The sequence below is a fragment of the Pelophylax lessonae genome (assembly GCF_965119305.1).
Source record: "Pelophylax lessonae genome assembly, chromosome: 2".
Taxonomy (NCBI): Eukaryota; Metazoa; Chordata; class Amphibia; order Anura; family Ranidae; genus Pelophylax; species Pelophylax lessonae.
Window position 1 is genome coordinate 41,257,434 of NC_138769.1, and position 25,711 is coordinate 41,283,144.

Below are 25,711 nucleotides of genomic sequence, written 5' to 3' on the forward strand. Positions count from 1 at the left end.
CCCAGATATTACACATTATACAAACTTTTAGACAAATTAAAAAACTAAAATCTCTTATTAGGACATCAAAAAAGGTGTAATCATTCCTTCGTAAATGTATCGGATTAAAAAAAGTCAAAAAAAGGGCATAGGAACAATATCTACAATCAAGGATTTGCAAGAGCCAGTGAGTCACATGTCAATTTACTGGGATCAGACTAAAGATTATTCCTGATTGGCTGCTGTAGATTACGACCTCTTGCACATTGCAGGTTGACTCTGCTTGCTAGGAGACCTAAAGATTGAGACCATTTCTTTCTGGTTGGCCAAGTCAAAAAAAAATTCTGATTGCTGGACAACACTTACAAAAACTATAACAGTTGTTGGGTAAAGTCATATATGGCTTCTAGGACTAAGTATGGCTTTCAGTCACACAGGCCTCGATATCTGGTAAAGTTTGGTAAAACTAAAACGTCCATATTAAGCATGAGACTGAACCAACTCATACTGCGGGGCGTGGTTCTCATCACCATCCTCTTCAGGTCCATCCTTTTCATGGAGCACAGGGTGGTGAATTCCAACCAGCAGTTCATAAGTCAGCGTCCCCACCACTGCCCCCACCATTGGTCCCAGCACTGGCACCCACCACCAGTGCCCACCAGCCCTGCAAGAAATAGAGGTTACTTTTAGAAGGTCATGTGCAATACTGGCTTAGCATTATTGTAGTCACGATAAAGCTGAACTCCAGGCAAACTTCTAAAATATATGGTGCGTGGTATGAAAAATGTGTTGGGAAGAGGAGAAAAAGAAACCCCACACACAAAACTACATGTGTAAAAGTAATTTTTGTATAACCCCTTCCAATATGGATTCTCATAGCCCCTAGCTTATGTGTACCTAAAGCTTTGGACTTTTAACAGTCCAGCACTTCTACCTTCAATACTTTGACATAAGAACATTTTCCCAGCATGCTATTAAGTGTAAACCTCCAAATAGGTTAATGCTACTTAGTTCTAAAGGCAGAAGGGTTTTTTATCTTAATGCATTTAAAAATAAAATAACTAACCACCACTCCAGTGTGCAGCAGCCCCCCTAATGCTTACCTGACCCCATCCCAATCCAACGATGTTGCACGAGAGCCTCAGTGCCATTGGTTCCCGCTGCTATCAAAATCGATGAGCCAATGAGGAGAGGGGGTGGGGCTGAGCCAGGGCTCCGTGTCTGAAGATGCAGAGCAGCAGCTCAACTCAGGTGCCCCCATAGCAAGCCATGCTATAGGGGCACTCGGAAGGAGGGAGGGGCCAGGAGTGCCAGCAAGGGACCCGAGAAAAGGAGGATCCAGGCTGCTCTGTGCAAAACCACTGCACAGAGGAGGCAAGTATAACAAGTTGGAAAAAAAAAAGTTAATATGACTTTAAAGTAAAATTTAAACCCTCACCTTGCCCCCCCCCCCCCTTTTGTGATCACATATCCTTAGTTCTCAGCTGCATAAGGAGCTCTGAAAGCTGGGGAGGAGAAGCCAACACTGGTCTTCCCCGTGAACGTGTGTGGTACATATCAGGACTACAAAATGTTGGGTTTACATATTCTTTAATACAGGTGCATCTTAAAAAAATTGGAATATCATTAAAAAGTTAAAATTCAGTAATGCTGTATCCAAGCATATTAATGGAAAGTTAAGTGGAAGGGAAAAGCGTGGTAGAAAAAAGGTGCACAAGCAACAGGTATAACTGCAGCCTTGAGGATTGTGAAGCAAAGGCCATTCAAGAATTCGGGGGAGATTTATAAGGAGTGGACTACGGCTGGTGCTTCAAAAGCCAACACAGATGTAGCCCATGTCCTGGGTACAACTGTCCCATTTCTTGTGTCAAGTCAATCCTAAACCAGAGGCATCAGGAGTGATTTACCAGAACCAAGGTTAAAAAAAAAAAAAGAAGGACTGGACTGTTGCTCAGTGGTCCAAAGTCCTCTTTTTAGATGACAGTAAAATGTTTCATTTGGAAATAAAGGTCCCAGACTCTGGAAGAGTGGAGAGGCACAGAATCCATGTTGCATGAGGTCCAGTGTGAAGTTTCTGCAGTCAGTGATGATTTGGGGAACCATGTCATCTGCTGGTGTTGGCCCACTGTTATCAAGTACAAGGTCAGCACAGCCTTATACCAGGAAATTCTAGAAGACTTCATGCTTCCCTTTGCTGACAGCTTTATGGAGATCCGGATTTCATTTTCCAGCAGGACTTGGCACCTGCCCACACTGCCAAAAGTACCAATACCTGGTTTCATGATCATGGTATCACTGGCCTTGATTGGCCAGCAAACTTGCCTGACCTAAACCCCATAGAGAATCTGTGGGGTATTGTCAAGAGGAAGAGGAGACACCAGACCCAATAATGCAGATGAGCTCAAAAGCAACTGGGCTTCCAAAACCCCTCCACGCCAAGCCACATTGATGCAGTAATTCATGCAAAAGGATCCCCCAGACCAAATATTGAGTGCATACTATACTGCACATGACATACTTTTTAAAGCAAACCTTTCTGTATTAAGATTTTTTTTTTTTATTATTGGCCTTATGCAACTCTAATTTTCTGAGATACTGAATTTTGGGTTTTCACTAGCTATAAGCCATAATCCTCAAAATGAAAAAAGAAATGCTTGAAATATATATCACTGTGTAATGAATCTAATAGGAGTTTCACCTTCTTGAATTACTGAAATAAAGTGATATTCCAATTTTTTTTCAAATGTACATGCATAATGCACACTTTAGAAGTGTATTGGTGTATTTTAAATTTACGATTATAAGGCCGGTACTGAAGCTTTTCCCTATGTGAAATAATGTGTAGCTTCTCCACTGTCACCATATTTGGAGTTTTACACCAAATAGCCAGCATGTTGGGATTTTTTTAATTGTTTTAAAGTAATAATTAGTGGGATGTATATAAACAAAAATTAATTCTGTTCAGCCAGGTTTAATTAGTTGGTTAGTTAACATGTTGGAAATACTTACCCTACCTTGAAGATTGGGAATGCAGAGCCGGCCGGATCTTCTGAGAAGACAGACCAGTCCATTGCTCTGTATTCCCAGATCTCATTAGGAGTGTAAAGTCACAAGTTTTGCATAATGCTAGTTAAGGCCCCTTTCACACCAGCTGACCGATTGCCTGTCAATTTTTCAGGCGGACCCAATGGGACCACCCATTGTTCTCTATGGGGCGGCAGATGTCAGCCAACATTTGACAGCTTTCACCCACGCACCCGATTTACTAAAAACAGATGGATGGGGATCCCTTCACCATCCATCCGGCGGATCAGACAACAATCAGATGGAAATGGACATGCAGTCCCATTGTCATCCGACTGTCCCCAAAGAGCAGCGGGCTGTCATCCACCTGCTCAGCGGGGATCACGGGAGAGATCCCCAGCTGTTGAAAAGGTTCCCAAGTGTTAAGTCAGCTCCATAGAAAAACAGTGTTTGCATGGTTTGACGAAGAGTTTAAATGTGTGCTCAGAATGGTCTTTCGGTGTTGAACTTTTACCCCTTCGCTAGGGATTTTTGGGAGCAAGGGTCACAGATCTTTAATTCAATCCACTGTTGACCCACCCAAAAATATTTTAAGTCATGTGTAAACAGGCAACCAACAACTGCTTTTGCATCATTAGCAAAGCTTCATACTCCAGGGTAGAGTTATGAACGTTTTCATCAAAAGATTTCACATTTTTAGAAATTTTAGACTTTTGAATTGCAAAAGTGTGTACCCTGGGTGAAAACTTTAGGAATCCTAAGAGTATACCAAATTAACCCCATGCATGCTCAACCTGTGGCCCACGACCTCAAACCTATGGCAACCCGCAAAACCTCCCTTGGGGTGCACACCACTCTACTGAATGGTTGCCGGTCCTCCATGATCCCCCGCAGCTGTCAAACATAAGCCACTTTTGCGGTCAGCTCCCTGCCCTTCCCTAACCCAGACACAGGAAGAGGAGCCTTTAGCCGAGTGGATTACATCTATTGGCATTCATACAGGGGTCCTTGAAGGTGGATTCTCAGTTGTTTGAGGAGCTTTGTGTCATACCGGAAACATGCGAGTCCATTGTGGGTCATTTGATCTTTGCTTAATCAAGAAGTTTATTGCACTGCTAGGTCATGTGCTTCACTGGTCTGTCTTTTGTTTAGATTGTCCTCAGGCCTTGTTTTGGCATTTCAAGGGATGGCTGCAAAGACCCTGATGGAGTGAAGACTGCGTCCCAGTTTACACTTATGCGATGCGGGAACACTGCAAATCCACTGCGGGTTCCTGCATCGCATTCCCAGCACAGGCAGTTCACACTGCCATATGTAAATCGCTCGGGGTGTCAATTCAAAGTTGACACCTCCAGATCAGTTCACATATCACAGTGTGAACGGACATTCAGACATGAATCGAATCGCAAAAGTGTGAACCACCATGCGATCTGATTCTGCTGTGGACCCAAAAAAGGGTCCTGTGCATGTTTGTGCCAAATCAGATGCGAATTCAGCCATACAATCTGTATCGCACAGACATTGCATGCGATTTTCAGAGCAGTGCACTCCCAATCACATGCGATGTCTGCCATGGCAGATGTGTGAACCGAGCCCGCAAGACTGATTTAGAGCTTTTTTGGCTGATCACACATGAGCAAGATAGTGAGATTAATAGTAATCTCAAAAAATTGAAAATCAAAACCATTCTTTCCATTGTGGCCCACAACTGGTTACCACATCACTTAAGTGGCCCCCTCTCTCTTAAAAATGGTTGAGCACCCCTGCCCTAGTGTCTTTTAAAAAATAGCTTGAGTGAAAAAAAGGTATATTTTTAAAACTAAAAGCATTACCTGAAGACTTCCAGGCCCCAGCCAGCCATTGCAGTGAAGATACGAGGTGCCAAGTCTCTGGCAGGATTTATTGGGTACCCGCAGTTGAAGCCCATTGATAGACCAACCAGAAGAACCACAAGACCAATCACAAAAGGTTGGAGACCTCGAGGAGCAGCATTGTTGGCTTCATCTATTACTGCCAGTATAGAGACCATCAAGGCAGCAGTGGCAATCACCTGTGACCATATATATGTAGAATATGTTAACATGGCCAACCCAACAGAAGGTTCAGTCAAGAAACAAGAGGATACATAAATCTAGGATATTCAAGGATACAAAATCATAGCCATTAGTAAAATCAAGTAAAACTGTTACCAGGACAATTTTGTTGTGTGGTTTTCCTCCAATGACATATTTTAGGTCTTTGTCAAGTTGAAATGCAGATTTACACAAAAAAAAAAAAAAAAAGCGTAACAGATGGTAGTACATTAAGCTACCTAGCGGAAACAAGCTTTTCAAGACATGTCCCTTCAGTGAGTAAAAAGGCCCCAAAAAACTGAACTCCAGGCGAATTATTAAAGACGAAATGCATACACATGAGCAGGGCTGCGGTTAGAAATCACAGGGCCCCGAACAGACTACCTGGCAGGGCCCCCCCCCCCCCCAAAAGGAAAAGATATATTTAGCTAAAATTACAAAAAACACTATCAGACACAAATATAACATAACTCGCATAATTCTTGCTAAATCTAAAAAAAAAACTATGTTAAATAAAAAAAGATGAGATGAGAAAAATATACAGGCTGTGCAGTTGGAGCTCCAGGATCAGAGAGACAGAGAGAGAGAGAAACAAAGTTACAATTTACAAATAAACTCCCGAGCAGAGATAAGTGCTGGGAGGGGGGCTCACACAAGGGAGGTGGATTAGTGAGGGACAATTGTCTCTTTCTCAGCAGATAAAAGCTGATAGCTGGGAGAGGGACAGATCAGCTTCAGGTGCTGGAGGAAGATTTCTGTATTTGTTGTCCATCACTAATCCCCCTTTGTGTGGGCCCCCCTGTGTACTCGGGCCCCCTACAAGAGGGCAGGTGGTCCCCCCCCCCCCCCCCCCATCAGTGGCCCTGCACATGAGCCGTCTTACCAGCCAAATTTGCATTTAGATCTATACAGCTTTGCCACACGGCAGTCCCACCCGATAGGTGACTGGATTTTTCATTTTAGGTCTTGTACTCCCCATCTTGAACTTAACCTGTACCCGGACACCCCAAAAAAAAAAAAAAAAAAAAAAAGGATCCGGTTAAATGATATAGGTTTCACAGCACAGTGCTTGTGCTGTATTATTTGGCCCCCCCTGTAACACCTAAAAAAAACCTGGCTGATCCTGCCAGTTTCCACCCTCCCCCTGTATGCTGACTACGGTATATCATGGCTGCTGGGCTCGGACACTGGTCAGTGTACGTGTCTCAGTCATCCGCAGCTCTGCTGTCTCCTGTGTCTCTCCCCCTCCCTGCTAGTCAGTGCCCGTCCCTCTACTCCTGCTGCTCTCATAATTATTTTAAAATTATCTAATCCCCTCTGTATTATAAACACAAAGTGCTCCTGTGCTATAGAAGAAAAAAAAAAAAAAAAAGTGATCTGTGCCTAAATCACAGCAGCTCCCGGCAATCAAGTGACCGCTCAGCACTCTCTCCTCTTCCCAGCTGACATCAGCGGCAGTGCTCAGGCCCACCCACTGGAGCCGTCAGCAGGGCAGAGGAGACGCTCGGATTTAGGTACCAATCTGCATATTTTTTCTTTTAACACAGGCGTACATAGTGTTCTATTACAGAGGGGATTATATCATTTTATTTAGGTGGCTTAACCACTTTAAGGCTACTTATATTAAAAAAATATAGAATAGACACACTAAAGAACCTTACCTGATCTGAAAGTCCATTGAAAACACTCAGGTGTTCCGATGGGTAAGATGCAAATATCCCTGCTGTTGCTTGGGGTCCAGACACTGTCCAGTTACCTCCACCGTACACATGAAGAGCATCTGGATCACATGATAAATATGCATTTACAATTAGGACACTGATTAAAAATACAACCAGTACGGCCCTTGTGAGCCTTTGTACCAGTACATCTCAACTTTTTCTTTTAACCCAGGAGGAACTCTTGAAATAATTAAGGTTGCCAAAATTGCCAGATGGTGTCAGCTTGTAACTGTGCAGGCAGCATCAGATGAGAGGTCTATCAGCCATAGCAAAAGGACCAACCCATGGAGGAACATTAGGGTGACATGGAACCCTGGTTGCTGAGGATTGCTTCATACTGTGTTTGAGCCATTAAGTGTGTGTGTGACATTTTGGAACTACATATCCCGATCTGGATTCATCTGCCATCACACCAAACGCTGTGTTGTCTTTACTAGCAATTTTGATGCCCTTTGTGGAGGTACAAAGGTTTCTGTACTCCCAGGTAACCCTCTGAACCTGAAGGTCTACAACCCATTTATGCACCAGTATCTGTAGGTGGCCATGTGCCACACAGAGGCCAACCATGCTGCACTACGTATACCACGTGTTGGCTATATGAAATTACAGCCCAGATTTTGACATACAAATGGTCATCACCCAGTTTATGAATCCCACACACTAAACTTGTGTATTTGGCTCTATATAGCAGAAGCCCACATTGTTTCAAACAATTGCTATGCCAAAAGCCCCCATGCCATTGTCATAGGATAGATTTCTAGGATGAAGAATTGAGCAACAAATAGTTTCTGCCCAATGGTTGCTAACAGCAAGGGTTGTTACATACTTACCAAAATAAAGAGCAAAGACCAGAGCAGCCCCAATGAAACATCCAACAAACTGGGCCAAGAAGTAGACCAGCATCATCCTACAAGTCATCCTCTGGAGGAGGTACATGGAAAGAGACACAGCTGGGTTGAGGTGGGCACCTGTGGATTGTTGAGTGGTTTAAAAAGCAGAACTCCAGCCAAACACCTGAACATCATTGCAATTCATGAATTGGAACACAATTATGCCTGACTGCATTTGTAGCTCTGTATAGCCATTGTTAAACCTTCAATGATACACAATATAAGCTGAGTGACAACACTTCAGTGCCTGCTCCATGTATCCTTTCAGCTTCCTCAGTGGGCTGGAAAGCACCATACTAGTGAATAGTGCGTTTAGCACTCAAGGTGAAAAAACCAAAGTGTCCCCCCCCCCCCCCCCCCCCCCATTAGCTGTAATCAGCATAGGTTGCAGGTCCTGCCCTTTTTGGGCTCCCTTCTGCTGATGGGCCCACGGTGGCCACTTCTGCCTACCCCTTGGCTTGGCTAATGAGGTCTTTCCCATGTTCTACAGCAAGCTGTCCAGTTAGCAGCGCCTGGAACCATTAGGACAACAGTAATGCAATATTTGAAATACTGCTTACAAGCACACCGTATCCTACCTAATTGCAAGCAACCTAGCGCTTGGTGAGGAGATAACTCACACTCTAAATTGGTAAATGCTGCTACTTGATAAGAAACATAAATAAAAAGAAGAATATTAAAATACACAGATGGTCAATATTCCTGTAGCGCAAGGGTGAAGAGCAAAATCACAACCCCTACCAGAAGCGTCAGCTACCACTGACAACCATAAAATAAATAAAATATAATTAAAATAAATTTTAACACCAATGCAGTATAATTCATCAATGATATGCAGCAATAGTCCATGAGACATCTGTTATGGAGAAGTAAATTGTGGGTGCAGATGTATGGGGTCACCAACCATCACCACTGTGCTCTGAAGGGGGAGATGCAATGCCCACTCACCGACTTCATAGGCTCAGCCACTCTCATGACAGAGCAAACAGACAAGTAATCACAATTTCCTCCAGATTTCCAAGACCGGAATCACTAGCTCAGGACCAATCACGTATCAGACATGCAAGGGGAGAGAAATACTCCACTAGTGTAATAACGTTTAACTCCGCTTTATTGCACACACAGTAAATATATTGCACTCACATTTCCTTGGTAAAATTACAGCATATCAGATCAGGAGGTGATCACCCATCGGGGACCGGGACCCAGGCTCCACGCCGTAGGTAGCGCGCCTTCCGGGTTTGCAGACTCCTTGTTTACACGTATGAGGTTACGCCGCCTGGCCACGCCCGACGCGTTTCGTACTTCCGACTTCCCCGTGAGGAAGGCGCGCTACCTACGGCGTGGAGCCTGGGTCCCGGTCCCGATGGGTGATCACCTCCTGATCTGATATGCTGAAATTTTACCAAGGAAATGTGAGTGCAATATATTTACTGTGTGTGCAATAAAGCGGAGTTAAACGTTATTACACTAGTGGAGTATTTCTCTCCCCTTGCATGTCTGATACGTGATTGGTCCTGAGCTAGTGATTCCGGTCTTGGAAATCTGGAGGAAATTGTGATTACTTGTCTGTTTGCTCTGTCATGAGAGTGGCTGAGCCTATGAAGTCGGTGAGTGGGCATTGCATCTCCCCCTTCAGAGCACAGTGGTGATGGTTGGTGACCCCATACATCTGCACCCACAATTTACTTCTCCATAACGGATGTCTCATGGACTATTGCTGCATATCATTGATGAATTATACTGCATTGGTGTTAAAATTTATTTTAATTATATTTTATTTATTTTATGGTTGTCAGTGGTAGCTGACGCTTCTGGTAGGGGTTGTGATTTTGCTCTTCACCCTTGCGCTACAGGAATATTGACCATCTGTGTATTTTAATATTCTTCTTTTTATTTAGTAATGCAATATTATTGCTATTCTATCTCACAGGTGTTCAGGAGATTTTAAGAAAGTAATATAAAACAGATTTCAAGCAGTTCTGTACAAAATCATTAAAGGGCATATTTATAGAACTGTAAATGTGATAGTCATTAAGACATTCACCAGGGTGGATTTGATTTAAATCACTAGTAAAAAGGCTTGATTTAAATTAAAGAGCAACTGTCATCTGTCCCACAGCGGCTCCTCTTACCCACTGTTGACTCAGCGACAGTCCCATTCACTTTAATGGGATGGCTGGTGATGCGGCAGTGACAAGGCGAGGGACGTGGCGGCAGCAGGCGAGTGGAAGCCCGCTAAAAGGTGCTGCCATGATGGATCCAAAATGACAGGTGTTCTTTAAATTTAAGGACTTATTCTTGCTGGCAGTTAGAATCTAATATTTGCAAACAAAACAAACATTTCCTATTTAGATTAATAGGTTGCCAGGTTAGAAAAACAGCAATATCAGAACAGATTCACTCAGTTTGTAGTGTACATAGATTTGCAAAACAATGGGATAAAAGGAATATTCCTGAACTTTGTTTGATCTCATGGTTACTGTGAAATTGTGTGAATGCATCAATGCAGTGCATGTTCTCAGTTTGCAGAGATGGGTTTACCAAAAATGTAAAGACTGCAGAATATACAGCCTCATGCTACATAACTAAGCTCCATTTCATGCTGAATAAAATTAATGCATCTTAAGTAGAAAACACAGCAGATCCCCCTCTAGTGTGCGGTAGTCTCAATCCAAAGCACCAAGTGTGGTTCCTATCTAATATCTCCTCCCTGCATGAGTCATTGTCAAAGTCTAAGGCTGGGTTCACACTAGCTGCAGCTCACAGCAGGGGGGTCCGGTACATTCCTGTTCTGTTTCAGAAGAAAACAAAGTCTGACTTTTTACCTAAATTCAGACTTGAAACCGACCAGAAGGCACAGGACCCTTTTCCAGTGCGGACCGTGGCCACAGAGGTGTGAATCCGCTCCATTGAGCGCTGGTCACACTCTCCTGTAATGCGAATTGGATGCTGGGAAACCTGCATCCAATTTGCATAAGTGTGAACCCAGCCTAACTCATGGGTGCTCAACCTGTGGCTCTCTAGCTGTTGCAGAAGTACAGGTACCATGACAAACATGACTCCCAAAGGCAGAGGAATGATGGAACTTGTAGTTTCACAACAGCTGGAGGGCCACAGGTTGAGCACCCATGGTCTAACTGGACCCCAAGGAATCCTGTGCTGCAGACAACTTCAGTAGGACTTGTTTCAGCTCTTTATTACCTAATACTAGTCACTTAAGTGGGGATAGGTAAGGGTTTACAACCACTTATGGTATGCAAATTATTGCATGTGCAATTGTGTACGAGGCCCAAGCCCATTTACTGCACAAAGATGTGGGGATGCCAAAGCCCCAATCAGAAAGCAGCTCACCTGACACTCCAGCAGAGATGTAGGCCCCAGTAGTCACTGCAAACCCAAATGCCATGTTGACGCTCAGGAACTGCCCCTTAGCAAGACCGCTCAACTCCATCTGAGCCACAGCACCACAGCCAAAGAGCTAGGAGGAAAGGAACAGGTAAGGAAAAAAAAATAAATCAAAGCAAACAGGTACAATTCTGTGTAGCAATCTCCCCTCCCCCACTGCCCTGTAGATGCCCTTAAAATTATTCAGTACTCCCAGGAGGTATAGAGGACTATGTGGCCATACTGATCTTCCTGGGATGTAATGTTTAGGATGGAGCCTGCAATACTATCACTTGAAGGAGAGCAGGTCAATACTCTGGTGTAAGCTTCAACACAAAAAAGTTTAGACAGATCACTTTGCTCTCTAGCTAGGGACTGCAGAGTAGGGCCTCTAAAGTAAATCTTTAGCACATTAGAAACCGGTAGAGTTACATGCCAAGAATGGCGGTATATTAGAAATCAAGCATCAGTAGTTCTTATGATAAACATGGTTATAGGAATGCATTGCGGCTAAGCTAATAAAAATTCATTCCTGCAGAGCAATAAGTGTCCCATCCTGGTCTATTGACATAAAAAAAGAAAAAAAAAAAAAAAGAAGAAGACCAGGGCGCAGGAATGAGCCCTGCTGTAAAAAAATTTGCTACAGAATGCAAATCCATGTACTTGTTATACAGATGAAGAAAAATTGGGCCTTGTTGGTGGTGCCTGATCACCGCAACCCCTCACACTTACTCTTGCTGGGCACAGAACAGGCCGACGCTGTTAAAATATCATGCAAAATTGAAAATCGCATGTACTTGTCATACAGGTGCAGAAAAATTGGGCCTTAGGTAACCCCTTGCAATTACTCTTGCTGGGTGCAGGAAATGAGCCCTGCTGTAAAAAATTAGATACCAAATTGAAATTGCACGCACCTGTCAAACAAGTGCAGAAAAATCAGGCCTTGGGTGTTGGTGGTGCCCTAAACCAAAAACATTGTTGGAAGCTACCATAATCAAGATACAAGAATAGGATAGGCAGCATTCAAGGGATGGCAGACCCCTAGCAAATTCAGTTACATCAGCATCAGGGGCTTGATATCTGCTGTTGATACAGGACTGATTCATTTGGATAAAAGTCAGCTGGTCAACAAAGTCTGGACAGACATACTCTTGTCCATCACAAAACCTCCAGCAGCACTGAATGTCTGTTCGGAAAGCACGCTGGAAGCTGGACAGGCCAGTAGCTCGATTACATATTGAGCAAGCTCTGGCCAGTGGTCCATCCTGAAGACCAAGTAACCCAGTGGATGCTCAGTTGGAAAGGTCTCCAAGTCTGCTCTTGACCCTAGATAATCCTGCACCATATGATGGAGACGCTGCCAATGTTTGTTTGAACCCAACAGCCCTGGGCGCTGAGGACTAAAGAATTTTTTAAAGGCATCAGTCAGCTAGCCGCCTTCTCCACCGCTCCTCCTTTGGCTGAACGAAGCCTCAGAAACACATCCAGAAAATTGTAACCTCCCAGTGTCTGGAAAGGTGTTAGAAATTTTTCTTTAAGGCGTCCTCAAGATGTTTTATCCTCTGCTCCCTCTGCGAAGACAGGATGAGCTCTGCAACTACCCTTTTAACATGGATCAAGAAGGGTTGCCAACCAGTAATAACTTATTTTCTTGATACCAGGAATCCTCTGATCTTTTCAAGGCTTTGCAGAATCAGGGAGCCCATGCAGCGTAAAGTTTGAGGCGGCATGAGATTCTAAATCCTCTGGGTCACTAAGGATGACATCAGGAGCAACCTCTCCCCAGCCACTTACAACTACTGGGGTTTCTGGGGAATGAAAAACCATCCCTTGAAGACTGCTGTATGTTATGCTCTACAACCATGCTGCCACAATCCTCCTCCTGTGTGTTTTGTGGCCCCGCAGGAATGATATCTGCATAAAGGGGACCTTGTGAGGAAAAGGAAGTCCTCTTCCTCCAGCTGTTCTGCCTCAAGTGCCCTGTCCATGATTCCACAAAGCATGTGCTTCAGCAGGAACACTAGGGGGATAGCGTCACTGATGCCTGCATCATCCCATCTCACCATCCTCGTTGTCTCCTCAAATGGTGACAGGACAGTGCATGCATCCTTTATCAGCAGCCATTGTAGTGGCGAAAAGAAGCCAGGCTCCCCTGAGCCTGTCCTTGTGCCATACTCACAAGGTACTCATTGATGGTCCTCTGGCAATGCTGCAGCTGCTGCACACACAGCAATGTTGAGTTCCACCTGGTGGGCAGGTTGAATTCCCATTGAATGTCAGATAGCCGAGCACTGGCATTGTATGACCACCGGAAATGGCCACAGACTTTTCTGGCCTGCCTCAGAAGATCTTGGAAGCCCAGGTACCTGTTCAAGAAACGCACCACCAAATTCAGGACATGTGCCAAGCATGGAACATGTGTCAAGTGTCCCTGTCGGAGGGCGGAGAGAAGGTTGGTGCCATTGTTTCATACAACCATTCCTGGCTCAAGCTGCTGTGGCAGCAACCACCTCTAAGCCTGCCCCGACAGTCTCTGCCCCGGTGTGGCTCCTGTCCCCTAAACAGACCCAACTGAAGCACTGCATGGCATCTTTTAACCTGACTGCTTGCGTAGCCCCTTGAATGCTTAGGGAGCACTGCTGGTTCAGAGGACAATTGAGCAGAAGAGGACAGAGGAAGAACAGGAGGAGGGGGTGGAGTAGACAGATGTGGCAGAATCAGCACCAGCTTTTACGAGGCATGGTGGCAGAACAAGCTTCAGCACTGAACCCTGTCCTGCATCCTTCCCCAGCTGCATTACACAGTGTGCTGTGAAGGAAATGCAACGTCCCTGTCCATGCCTGCTGGACCAAGGGTCAGCAGTAATGTGAACCTTCCCGCTGACTGCTCTGTCCAACGATGCCAAAACATTACCTTCCACATTATGGTAGAGAGCTGGAATGGCCTTATGTGAAAATAAATGTCTTTTTGGAACCTGCCACTGTGGTGCAGCACATTCCACAAATTCACAAAAGGGGGCAGAGTCACCAGATGAAACGGCAGCAGTTGTGTTAGCAATTTGGCCAAGTTGGCATTTAGACGCTGAGCATGTGGATGGCTGGGACTGTATTTTTTTTTTTACTGTTCAGCAACTGGGGTAGCAAGATTTGTCTGACGATGAAATCAACAGGTGGTGTACTGCTAGCAGATTGGGTGCAAGTATCTGTGGCACTCATTGCTATACTATCATCCCTCAGTGCAGGTTTTTGAGAAGACCGTTATAGTAGGGGTAGAGATCCCAGATGAGGAGCAAGGAGAAGTCTGCATTTTTTTTTATGATGTTGGTTTTTCATGTGCTGTTGCCAACAGACTGCATGGTAGGTCATCATATGTCTTGTCAAGCATGTGGCGCCCAAGCGGCTGGTGTTCTGGCCACGCTTTATCCACTTCAGACAGATTGCAAACAGCAACGCTGCAGTCTACTGCACATGTTGGAAAAAAGCCAACACCAATGAACTTTTGGAATTCAGCGGGGAGTTAGCAGCATCCTGCACCTATGGAGCTCTGTGGTGTGATGCAATAGGGTATCTGCCCTTGGAGCACATCCTGGCTCGTTGGAGTTGTGCTATCTCCTACTCACTTTCCTTCTCTATTCTCTCAGGCACCCAAGTACAGTCAGTGATCTCATTCCCCTCACTCATCACTGGAGCAAACTCGTCAGAATCCTCAGCTGTGGGAACATAACGGTGAGGCTACAGAAGGAGTAGCTGTGGACAAGGAGCATGTGTAATGGGCCGCTTTGGCAGCTGCGGTGGAAGGTAAACTAGTATGAGCCTGGGTGACAGACGAGGACAGCTTAGTTATCCACTCCAACTCTTCTGCATGTTGTGGTTCAAGAACACTATCAGCACCCAGTGCTGTAGCTTGGCCTAGGCAGACAAGGCCCAGGCCTATGGCAGCACATTGCAGCAAAAAAGCTGCACCCTGCATGGGAAAAAAAAAAAAAAAAAGCCTCCTCCCGGCTCCCGCACGAAAAGGGTCCCCGCCGGCTTGCACTACACTTTTAGTATAGTACCAGTCTTATGGGGTGAATTGGGCCAGAGGGCAGGGTCCAGGAGGCAAATCAGTCTGGCAACCCCATAAAGCAGTCACACTGCTACCTGCCGGTATATCATACCTGCAGGTGAGGACATTCGGACAGACCGCAGGCCGTCGACCACACCTAATACAACTGGCCCAACAGCCACCAATGCTAATAAGTGTGGCACTGCAGCCTAATGCTCCACCTACACTTCTCCGCCCCCAGGCATGGCAGGCATCAGGTCAATAACAATTTCATTTCTTTCAACATCCTTGTCAGAGCCAGCATACTGCATCATATACAATTAAGACTTTTAATTGTATACGATTGCAATAATAGTTTGGACCTGCTCATCTCATATGTACAATCACAATAGGTCACTGGATTAGTAAGATTACTCTAATCTTATAAGATAAGATATTTGGACTTGTGTTTGCAGCCAATGATTATTCCACGCATTTGTATAATGACTCTGGACTTCCTAGTCATACAAACAAGTGAAATAATGCTATGATTGCAATCAATGGCAGCAAACACAAGTCCAAATATCTTAAAAGGAAAGGAGTAATATTTTACTAATCCAGTGACATAAAGCTACACTAATGGGCACTGATAGGCAGTAAATGAGGCTGCACTAACAATAATAATATATATATATATATATATATATATATATATATATATATATATATATATATATATATATATATATATATACATACATATATACATATATACACACATACACACATACACACATACACACACACACACACACACACACACAAAAACACCCACTTCTGGAGCAGAAGGAAAAACTGGCTGCACTGACTGATATAGACTGGACATGGCTAATATATCCATACTGCATGGACTGCTAAATGACTATACAACTCACAATCCACTACCTGCCTAATCACACTCCTATCTCACCCTACACACTACACCACTGCCGTGTCAGCAGCAGCTGTATATAGTGTGGGGTGTGGACTTAGCCCCCGTGCCATGATTGGCTAAAGGCACCCTTTGTACAATTCATGGCAATTACAGGACATTGTGCTGTGATTGGCCAAAGCATACTGGTCATGTGCATGCTTTGGCCAATGACAAGCACTTAATGCACTGCAATTGCGTAATGCATTATGGGGCGCTCATCGGCGGTCCAATTTCCTGCGAAGCGCCCCATATGTTCCGTGACCACATGAACACCCGATGTTCGAGTCGAAACGTACGTTCGACTCAAAGCCCATCACTAGCAGGCAGCCTACATTTTACAGGCCATTCATAAAATGTGGACTGGTGTGTAGTCTCCATTGCCCAACACCGTTTTTCCACCTGATTTTACTGGAGAGGAGAGCTCAGAGCTGGCTCTCCCAGTTTTTGGTTTTCTTAAAATCACTAGTTTATTTCCATTGCTCTTCACCAGCACTTAATCCAGCAGAACAAATTTCATATTTGTAAAGTACAGTACTAAAAAAACTCCTTTAATTTATAAACAGTATGGCCACAGTACAACCATACCACTGTCTCAGGATGTGCTCAGGTTTGGGTCTGACCTGTCCTTCCAGAAAGCTGACAGCCAATCACAGGCAGTGACAGCATTCCCAACCCTGCAGCTGCACGTATGCAAGGAGCATGTGCCTGTAGGGTGGGAACTCCTCTGCCGCTTATGATTGGCTGTCATACAGATAGCTTCCTGCCTGAGCTCATCACTGGTCTCCACTAGAAGCACAGGGTGACAACATAAAAGCACAATTAAAGACAGAACAAGGATTGTCACCCTCCCCAGAATAGACCTTAGCAAGGACCATCATGGCATGCACATCCAGTTTCTCTCTCCCCCCATGAAAGTTTTTCTCATTTACAAAAACACACACTAACCACTTCTGGACCAGAAGGATTTGCCCCCTTAATGACCAGGCCATATTTTGAGATTCGGCACTGCGTGACTTTAACGGACAATTGCGCGGTCGTGCGACACTGTACCCAAATAAAATTGATGTCCTTTTTTCCCCACAAAGAGCTTTTATTTGGTGGATAAAACAACAAAAGTCTCCTCAGAGAATTTTGTTAGAAGATCCTGTAAGGGAGGACACCTCACAGAGGAGGACATTGTAAGGAGGACAAACTGCATTATATAAGCTCTGTCTTCTCAGTGGAGGCTCCATTCCTCATATCATCTCCGAGGCCTCCATCCTTTATTTTATCCCAGAGGGAGCCTCCCATCAACTTGCACAGTCTTTTCTCCTCTGACAGAACGTTTCCCCGGTGGCGGGTTGCCACTCTCCCATTGGCCTAGACTGCTCCAGCTGCTGCCTGGACCTCACTAATCGGGCAGAGCCACTGGCAGAGGACAACAACATCATGGCCAGCCTGACCTCCACTGCCAGCCATGTGTACACAGCGCAACTCCGAGGCAGGATATCTCCTCACTTCCCTCTATTCTCTCAGGCACCCAAGTACAGTCAGTGACCTCATCATTCCCCTCCCTCCTCATCACTGGAGCAAACTTGGCAATATGCTTCAGCTGTGGGAGATGGTCAGACTGCAGACTTCGGACATGCTACAGGAGATGGTCAGCAGGTAAGTATATGTTTTTAATTAAAGAAAAATAAAACCCTTTTAGCCCTTATTCACACTGCCGCGACCAGAAAGTCGCCTCATAAGGGGCGACTTGTTAGTGCGACCTTTAGCGCGACTTGTATGATAGACAACTTTGTATTTGGCCAATCAGAATATGATGGTTCTGGGACATGCTCAATCACACAAAAAAAAAGTTGTTAAAAATTGTCGTTTTTGATAGAGAGCCAATTATTGAAAAAAAAAAAAAAAAAAAAAAAAAGATTTTTGGATTTAGTGTCTGGGGGTCTAACAAGTGTACCTGTGAAGTTTCAGCTCTGTAGCATGTCCAGAACCAGAAAAAAAAAAAAAGATAATTGGTCTTAGAATTTTTAGTAGCGCAGGGATGGGGCTCCGCTCCTTTCACACCTGGGCGTTTTTGTTGCAGGCATTTATTGGGCGTCTTTGGAATCAGGCATGACATCTGAACTTCTGTATAGGGGTATCTATACACACATACATACATATACACACATACAGGTGTGATCGGAGCGGAACCCTATCCCTGCAAATAATTTCATTAGCGCAGGGATGGGGTTCTGCTCCTTTCACACCTATATGTGTGTATGTGTATATATACATATATGCGGGTGTGTCTATATACCCCTACACAGAAGTTCAGATGTCATGCCTGCCTCCAATGACACCCAAAAAATGCCCGATAAACGCCTGCAACAAAAACGCCCAGGTGGAGCAGAGCCACATCCCTTCGCTACTAAAAATTCTAAGAAAAATGATCTTTTTTTCTGGTTCAGGACCATTTTAATGGAAAGCCGGATCACAAGTCGCTTCAAATAAGATAAGGAGGCGACTCCCATTGAAGTCTATGGGACAAGTCGGATACAAGTCGCCTCAAAGTAGTACAGGACCCTTTTCTGAAGTCAGAGCAACTTCAGTAGTGCCAATTAAGACGGCACTCATTGATTAACATTGCTTTTGTTATGTCAAGCGACTTGGGGCGACTTGAGGGCACACAAGTCGCCTCACAAGTCGCGGCAGTGTGAATGGACTCTTAGTATCACTTGGCTCATTGCTAAAACAAAAACACACAAAGGAGGATAGCATTACAATCAGCAATCAGAAAGGAGGGTGCCGCTTTCAGAAAAGTCTCCAGAGGGGAAGATTCAGTGTGCACCCCCACCAGTGGGATAGGCCCAGACTGGATAGGAAAGTGCAGCACCGTTACACTCACCATGTGATAGCCAACCAGCCTGTCATCCTTAAGTATATCTGTCTTCATGTAAGGGATCTCCTCCCCAACAGCAGCTCACCCTACCTGAAAGACGACGTCTTCCTGTGCCGCATCCCGGGAGTGTGATGACTGTTACAGCTGTCCTCTTATTAGCAAAGGGCAGCAGACTGAAGATGGACATGACAGGGGACTGGACTCCGGACAGCAGCCAGTTCCGTTCTGCACACACCACTGTTCACACACAGCATGTCACGGGTGGGAAGAAGCAGCAGGAGTTGGTACGAGAGAGACTCCTAAAGCTACAGTGAAACGCCAGCGCCAGCTTCAGTATTTTTAGAAACATGACACTGCATGGGGCCCCCTACTGGCCCTGGGCCCTCGAGCATTGCCCCACTGCCCGAATGGTCAGTCCACCCCTGCTCAGCGGGGAGCGATCGTGGGTGTCAGGCAGCAATCAGAGCCGCCTGCCCCGTGCATTGGGATCACCGCTGACGAGTGGAGCTGCAAGCGCCCTTGCTGCAGGCGCATGATCGACGTATACCTACAGGGGTTTGCACAGGCGCAACTGCCTGCCACAGTATAACTGCGGCGGGCGGTCGTTAAGCGGTTAAAATGGCTTTTGAAATGACAGGTTAAAGTTTAAAGGATTTTACATTTACGTTAAAGTTAAAGTGGAGCCAAAAGAGGAAGTTCTGCTTATCTGCCGCCCCCCACCTCCTAAGCAATAAAATATATATATATATATATATATATATATATATATATATAATTTTTTTTTTTTTTTCCTTTTTTTCTTTTTTGGGGGGGGGGGGGGGGGGGGTGTACCTGGTTTAGACAGGTACCCACTATCAGTCAGATTGCCGCTGAAATCTGAATGGAAGTTCTCCCCCCTTCCCCCGCAGCCTTTAGGGACTCATCTCAGGAAGCTGTGGGACCATTCATAAAGCGCAGTGAGAAGCTGGCCAAAATAAACATGCCTGTGCTTGGACCTGAAGACTGGCGAAGAGCCAGCTCGGGTAAGGATGGCGCTGGATCCCAGGACAGGCAAGTGTTCCATTATTGCAAGGTCAGCAGCCACATTTTATTTCTAGCCTGAAGAACCTGATTAAGGCTCCATTCATACCTATGCAGTTTGCCTTTGAGTTTCTTCAGTGCTTTTTGCGTTTTTCTACCACAATTTGCATTTATGCTTTGGCAAATAATTTTTTGGGTAGATTAAAAACTGCAAATTGCAGTAAAAATGCACTACATACTTTTCTGCAGTTTCTCCAATGAAGTCTACTGAACCAAAAAAAAAAAAAAGCACCGTTGTGTGTTAAAGTCTCTGACCCTTTCCAAAAACGCAGAGGCACAGAAATGCATTGATGTGAAGGTGTTCCATAGGAACTCCACATCCTGATCACTGATGGTATAGAACTCTTTACGCAGTTTAAGGTTAAACCACTTTTCTTCTAAATTCGTGAATGGCCGCGAGTCCTTTTATATTCCCTTTCGCTGAATAATTTGTACCCTATTCTGGGGTCACCAGTACAGTATTTGTACATTGATATATCCCCTCTCAAGCATCTCGTCTCCAGAGAGAATAAATTCAATGCTTGTAGTCTTTCCTCATAGCTGAGATCCTCCAGGACCTTTATTATCTTTGTTGCCCTTCTCTGGACTCTCTCCAGTTCCAGCACATCCTTCCTGAGGACCGGTGCCCAGAACTGGACAGCATACTCCAGATGTGGCCGGACCAGGGTCTTGTAGAATGGGAGAATTATCGTTTTATCTCTGGAGTGAATCCCCTTTTTTATACATCCCAGTATTCTGTTGGCTTTGCTTGCAGCAGCTTGACATTGCATGCCATGTCATCTACTAGGACCCCCCAGGTCCTTCTTAGATTCCCCCAAAGGCTCTCCCCCTGAGTAACTTGCGTTCGTATTTCTGGCACCCAAATGCATTACCTTACATTTTTCAACATTAAACCTCATCTGCCAGTTGCCCACCCCATTACTTTGTTCAGGTCTTCTTGTAAGGTTTCCACATCCTGCGTAGAAGTTATTGGCCTGCTTAATTTAGTATCATCCACAAATACGGAGATTGAGCCGTTTATCTCATCCTCTAGATCATTTATGAAAAAATTAAATAGGATTGGTCCCAGGACAGATCCTTGAGGGGACCCCACTTTCCACACCAGACCATTCCAAGTAATCCCCATTTATCACCACCCTTTGGACTCACCCCTGATGCCAGCTTTTAATCCATGTACCCTCTATGGTCCATACCCATGTACCTTAGTTTGTACAGTAAAGGTTTATGGGGGGGGGGGCGGTGTCAAATGCCTTTCCAAATTCAGATTGGTGTTGTGTAGTAACGCACAGCAAGGCACTTTACATGCATTCCCATTGATTTTGGATGGTACCCCAGATACTAAGGCCCCTTCACATGGATGTTCCAATCCGGTCCACCTGTCCGTTTTCTTCTTTATGGAGTGGCAGGTGTAAACAGACATGTCCGTGTACACCTGCCTCCAGCCAATCTGTTCTGATCTGCCAAAAAGATGGGTGGGGATCTATGTCCAGTGGATCAGATGGCAGTTGGGTGGAAAATGGACAGGTGGCCATTTAGCACAGTGTATACAGGGCCGCTGATAACGGGGGACCAGCAATCCTCCTGTAGGGGGCCCAGGCACAAAGAATCAGGTCGGGCAGAGGGGGCATTACAAAAGGAAGCCCTGTGCGGCTCTCTACAACAGCTGAAAGCCAGTTTTCCCCCCTCCTGCCAGCTTTCAGCTACTGCAGGGAGAGACACAGACAGGACATCATTCCTGTAATTGCTTCTCCGACACCGATCCCCCCTCCCTGTTCTGCCTGCTTCTGATCCACCCCTCTCCCCCCTTTTCCCTGTGCCAAAAAAAAAAAATTAAACATTGTAATAAATTGCAAAAAGTTGTAAAATAAAAGTAATTGTAAACATTTTAAAATAAATTATATATTTTTTTTAAATGTAAAAAACAATTAAAAAGGACTAATTCACACAAGTTCACTGTTATGTTTCTGTCCGCTAATAATGATTTTAGTGTATTTTTGTGAAAAAACTTTTCGGGGCCCCGTGAATTCTATCAGCAGCCCTGAGTGTATATGTATGTTTACATCAGACCGCCCAGCAGGGATCAGCGGATACATTCCCTACTGAGCAAGCGGATCGCAGCCACAGTCTACCCCATGTAAAAGGGGCCTAAGGCTGCATTGACATCTGAGCATGGAACACAATAATAGGCCGTGAAGGTGACCGCGCTTAGATGGTTTTATCATCCTTAACCCATACGGCTGCTGCCTAATTGAGGGACCTCAACCAAAATAAAAATATAAAGGTGACAGCACTGTACACAGGGGGGGTGTGCAATTGTGGTCAAAACAATATTCACTGTGCTAAACTCATATCATCCCTACTGAACCCTTATTATATGGTTATTCTTGCAGGGTTACCAATATTCAAGAAAAACTTTGTATCGTAATCAAAACATAAAAAACAGTTCATGAAAAAAAAAAAAATCAACTGTTTAGATTGTTTTTTTTTAATGTTTTGTCTCATTTATGATACTAACTAAACATGTTGGATTATTTTGTCACATTGTTTACGTTTTGTTGAATTTATGATACAAAGTTTTTCCTGATTATTAACCATACAATAAAAGGTTCAGTTGGGATATTATTAGTTTAGCACGGTATGTATATATATATATATATATATATATATATATATATATATATATATATATATATATATATATATATATATATATATATATATATATATATATATATACACACACACACACATCACAATTTTCAAACACACAGGTGGTCTCCACCCCTTTTAAACACACCCTTTTTTTTTTTTTTTTTTTTTTTTTACAAACGCCCAAAAAACGCCTGAAAACGATACGCTCAGGTATGACTGCAGCCTAAGACCCTGTTGCACCTGAGAGTATTTCAGCTCATAAAATGCTCATCTCTGAAGTCTCAAACCGTCCAACAAGCAAAATCCCATTCATTTCAATGGCCCCTGTTCACATCTGAGCGTTTTGGCTCTAGAAGAACACCTGAACACCTCAAAAAAGTACATGAGCTTCTTTTTTGCCCGATTATCAGCGTTTTTGTTAATGCATTCCTCCAAAACCCTGCAAGATACACCTGTAAAAAGCCTTGAAAAAACACCTGAAAAAAAACCATGTCATGTAAAAAGCCCAAAAAAAAAAAAAAACACGCCTGTACAAAGCCCCCCCCCCCCCCCCCCAAAAAGAAAAAAAAAAAAAAACACGCGCCTGTAAAAAGTACACGCCTGTAAAAAGCCCCCAAAAAATAAACACCTGCAAGCGATACGCTCAGGTGTGAATGGAGCCTAAGGGTTCTGTCACACATGCGGACCATTCAGATCTGCCTGTCAAGTTTTTTTGCGGATCTGAACGGTCCCCCCATGCATCCCTATGGGGCATCGGATGTCAGCGGAGACATGTCCGCTGACATCCGATCCGTCAAATCTGGACGGATGGAAACCCTATTTTCCATCCGTCCAGCGGATCAGATGAGATCGGACCGACGGTCCGTTCCCATCCGATTCCCCCATAGAGATGCATGAGGAACCGACAGCTGTGTCTCCGCACACAGCAGGGAGAACAGCTGTCATCCTCCTGCTCAGCAGGGGATCGGCGGATCGATCCCCCGCTGAGAAAAACGGACTCCATCCAATGGACGGGCAGTGTGAAAGGGGCCTAAGGGTTCAGTCGGGATAAGATTAGTTTAGCACAGTGTATACATGTTTTGACCACAATTTTTTTTTTTGTACCCCCCCCCCCCCCGTGACTAGTGCGGTCACCTTTATTTTGGTGGAGGTCCTTCATAAAAACAGCAGCAGTACGGATCATCCTCCATCAACCTTTATTATTATACATTTTATTTTTTAACTTGCATTTGTTTTGATGTGTACCTCCTAGCACTGTTTGGGTGGTGATTAAGTGCCGGTTCACACTAATACGACTTGGTCAGCCTGGCAAGTCGCGCACCGTCGGGGTCCATTGAGTGGTACAGGACCGGTTCTAACAGGAGCGACACAAGTCGCTCCGACTTAGAAAAAGGGTCCTGTACTACTTCGGGGCGACCTGGAGCGACTTGCATAGACATTCATTTTATGAAGTCCGTGCAAGTCGCGCCGAAGTCGCGCTGCACGTGACTTCACAGGTCGCCCCCTAAGTCAGGGCGACGTAGTGTGAACCGGCTCTGAGTGTTGCCATACTTATAACAATAATTCTCAAACACACATGATGCTCAGTGCCGGTTCACACATATGCGATGTGGGAACCCTACAAATCCACTGCGGGTTCTGGCATCGCATTCAAATCGCAGGCAGTTCACACTGCCATATGCAAATCGCTGGGGGTGTCAATACAAAAGTTAAACGACACCAGATCAGTTCACATATAGCAGTGCAAATTGTCAATTTGGACATGAATCAGATCACATAGGTGTGCACACCCATGCAATCCAATTCTACTGCGGACCCAAGAAAAGGGTCCTGTGCGAGTTGTGACCGAATCCAATGCAAATTCAGCCATACAATCTGTATGGCTGAATTTGCATCGCACAGACATCGCATGTGATTTGCAGAGCAGTGTGCTCCGAATCACATGCGACATCTGGCATCGCTATAGTGTGAACCAGGACTCAATGCCCAAAAAGAAACAGGAGCTTCTTTGGAGCAGCTGATTGAAATGGACGGGCTGTGGGCTGCCCTATGTGTGTAGCCCATTCACAAGATGCACGGTGTGAACCCAGCCCAAAGACAAAGCACACGCGTTGAATTACACTTTAACGCATTCAACTTTTGGGACACTTTGAGAGCCCATCATTTTCAATGGGCTGCCCCACAACACACGAACACACTAAATAGTGCATGTTGATGGATCACAAACCTAAATGGGCCCTATGGGTTTGTGTGTACACAGCCATTCAACTCTATGCACCCCTTTTGGTTGGGCACTTGGGTATCCGGTACATAAACATTTAAAGCCTTATGTAGCAAAAGTTCTCCAACAAGAAAAGCACAGAGAAAGTCCACCAATCAATACTTACAATCAATATGAGAGTCCCCAGGAACTCAGCCAGCGCACAACGCACGTACTGATTATTCGTTCGCAACTTCATCTTCAATGTTTTTAGGATGAGAGCATGCATGTCCATGTTCAGCAGGATGTGCGACTCCCCAGACCAGCTCTAGATACAACAGGAGTTGTTAATCCAATAGCTGCCCCCACAGCTGGCCTATATAGATGAGCTAATACTGCTGATTAGTTGTAACAGAAGTCTCTAATCCTCCAGCCTCACCCCCTGACCAGGCTTTATCAGCTCTGTCCTCCAGCCTGGCTGATTGTGATTGCTTAAACTGCTTCCCTGCCAGATAGATCAATAACTTCCACATGAACAGAATGATACACTATATTGTCAAAAGTATTGGGACGCCTGCCTTTACACGTACATCAACTTTAATGGCATTCCAGTCTTATGCCTCGTACACACGCGTCGTTAATTGGCCGTGAATTTTCGGCCAACGTCCGATCGGCCGATTTTCAGCTTGTTATGCCTCGTACACACGCAACGATTATCAGCCGACCGATCGGCCGTCTTTTGTCCAAGTTGTGTTTTGTTGGTTGGAATGTGCTCTAGACTGCACACAAATTTTTTCGGCCAACAAAAATCAACTTCAGAAGTGATGTCATGTGCTGGTTT

General features: G+C 44.7%; 1 protein-coding gene across 1 annotated transcript; it reads right to left on the bottom strand.

Moving 5' to 3' along the window:
* Positions 1–459: 459 nt before the first annotated feature.
* LOC309545197 (aquaporin-3-like) lies at positions 460–25,165 on the bottom strand (the record flags this gene model as incomplete). The annotated part of the gene is made up of 6 exons (XM_082244334.1): positions 460–643; positions 4,836–5,053; positions 6,737–6,855; positions 7,627–7,764; positions 11,041–11,167; positions 25,058–25,165. 6 exons carry the CDS (start codon positions 25,163–25,165, stop codon positions 460–462), a joined length of 894 nt encoding a protein of 297 aa, XP_082100460.1.
* Positions 25,166–25,711: the final 546 nt, after the last annotated feature.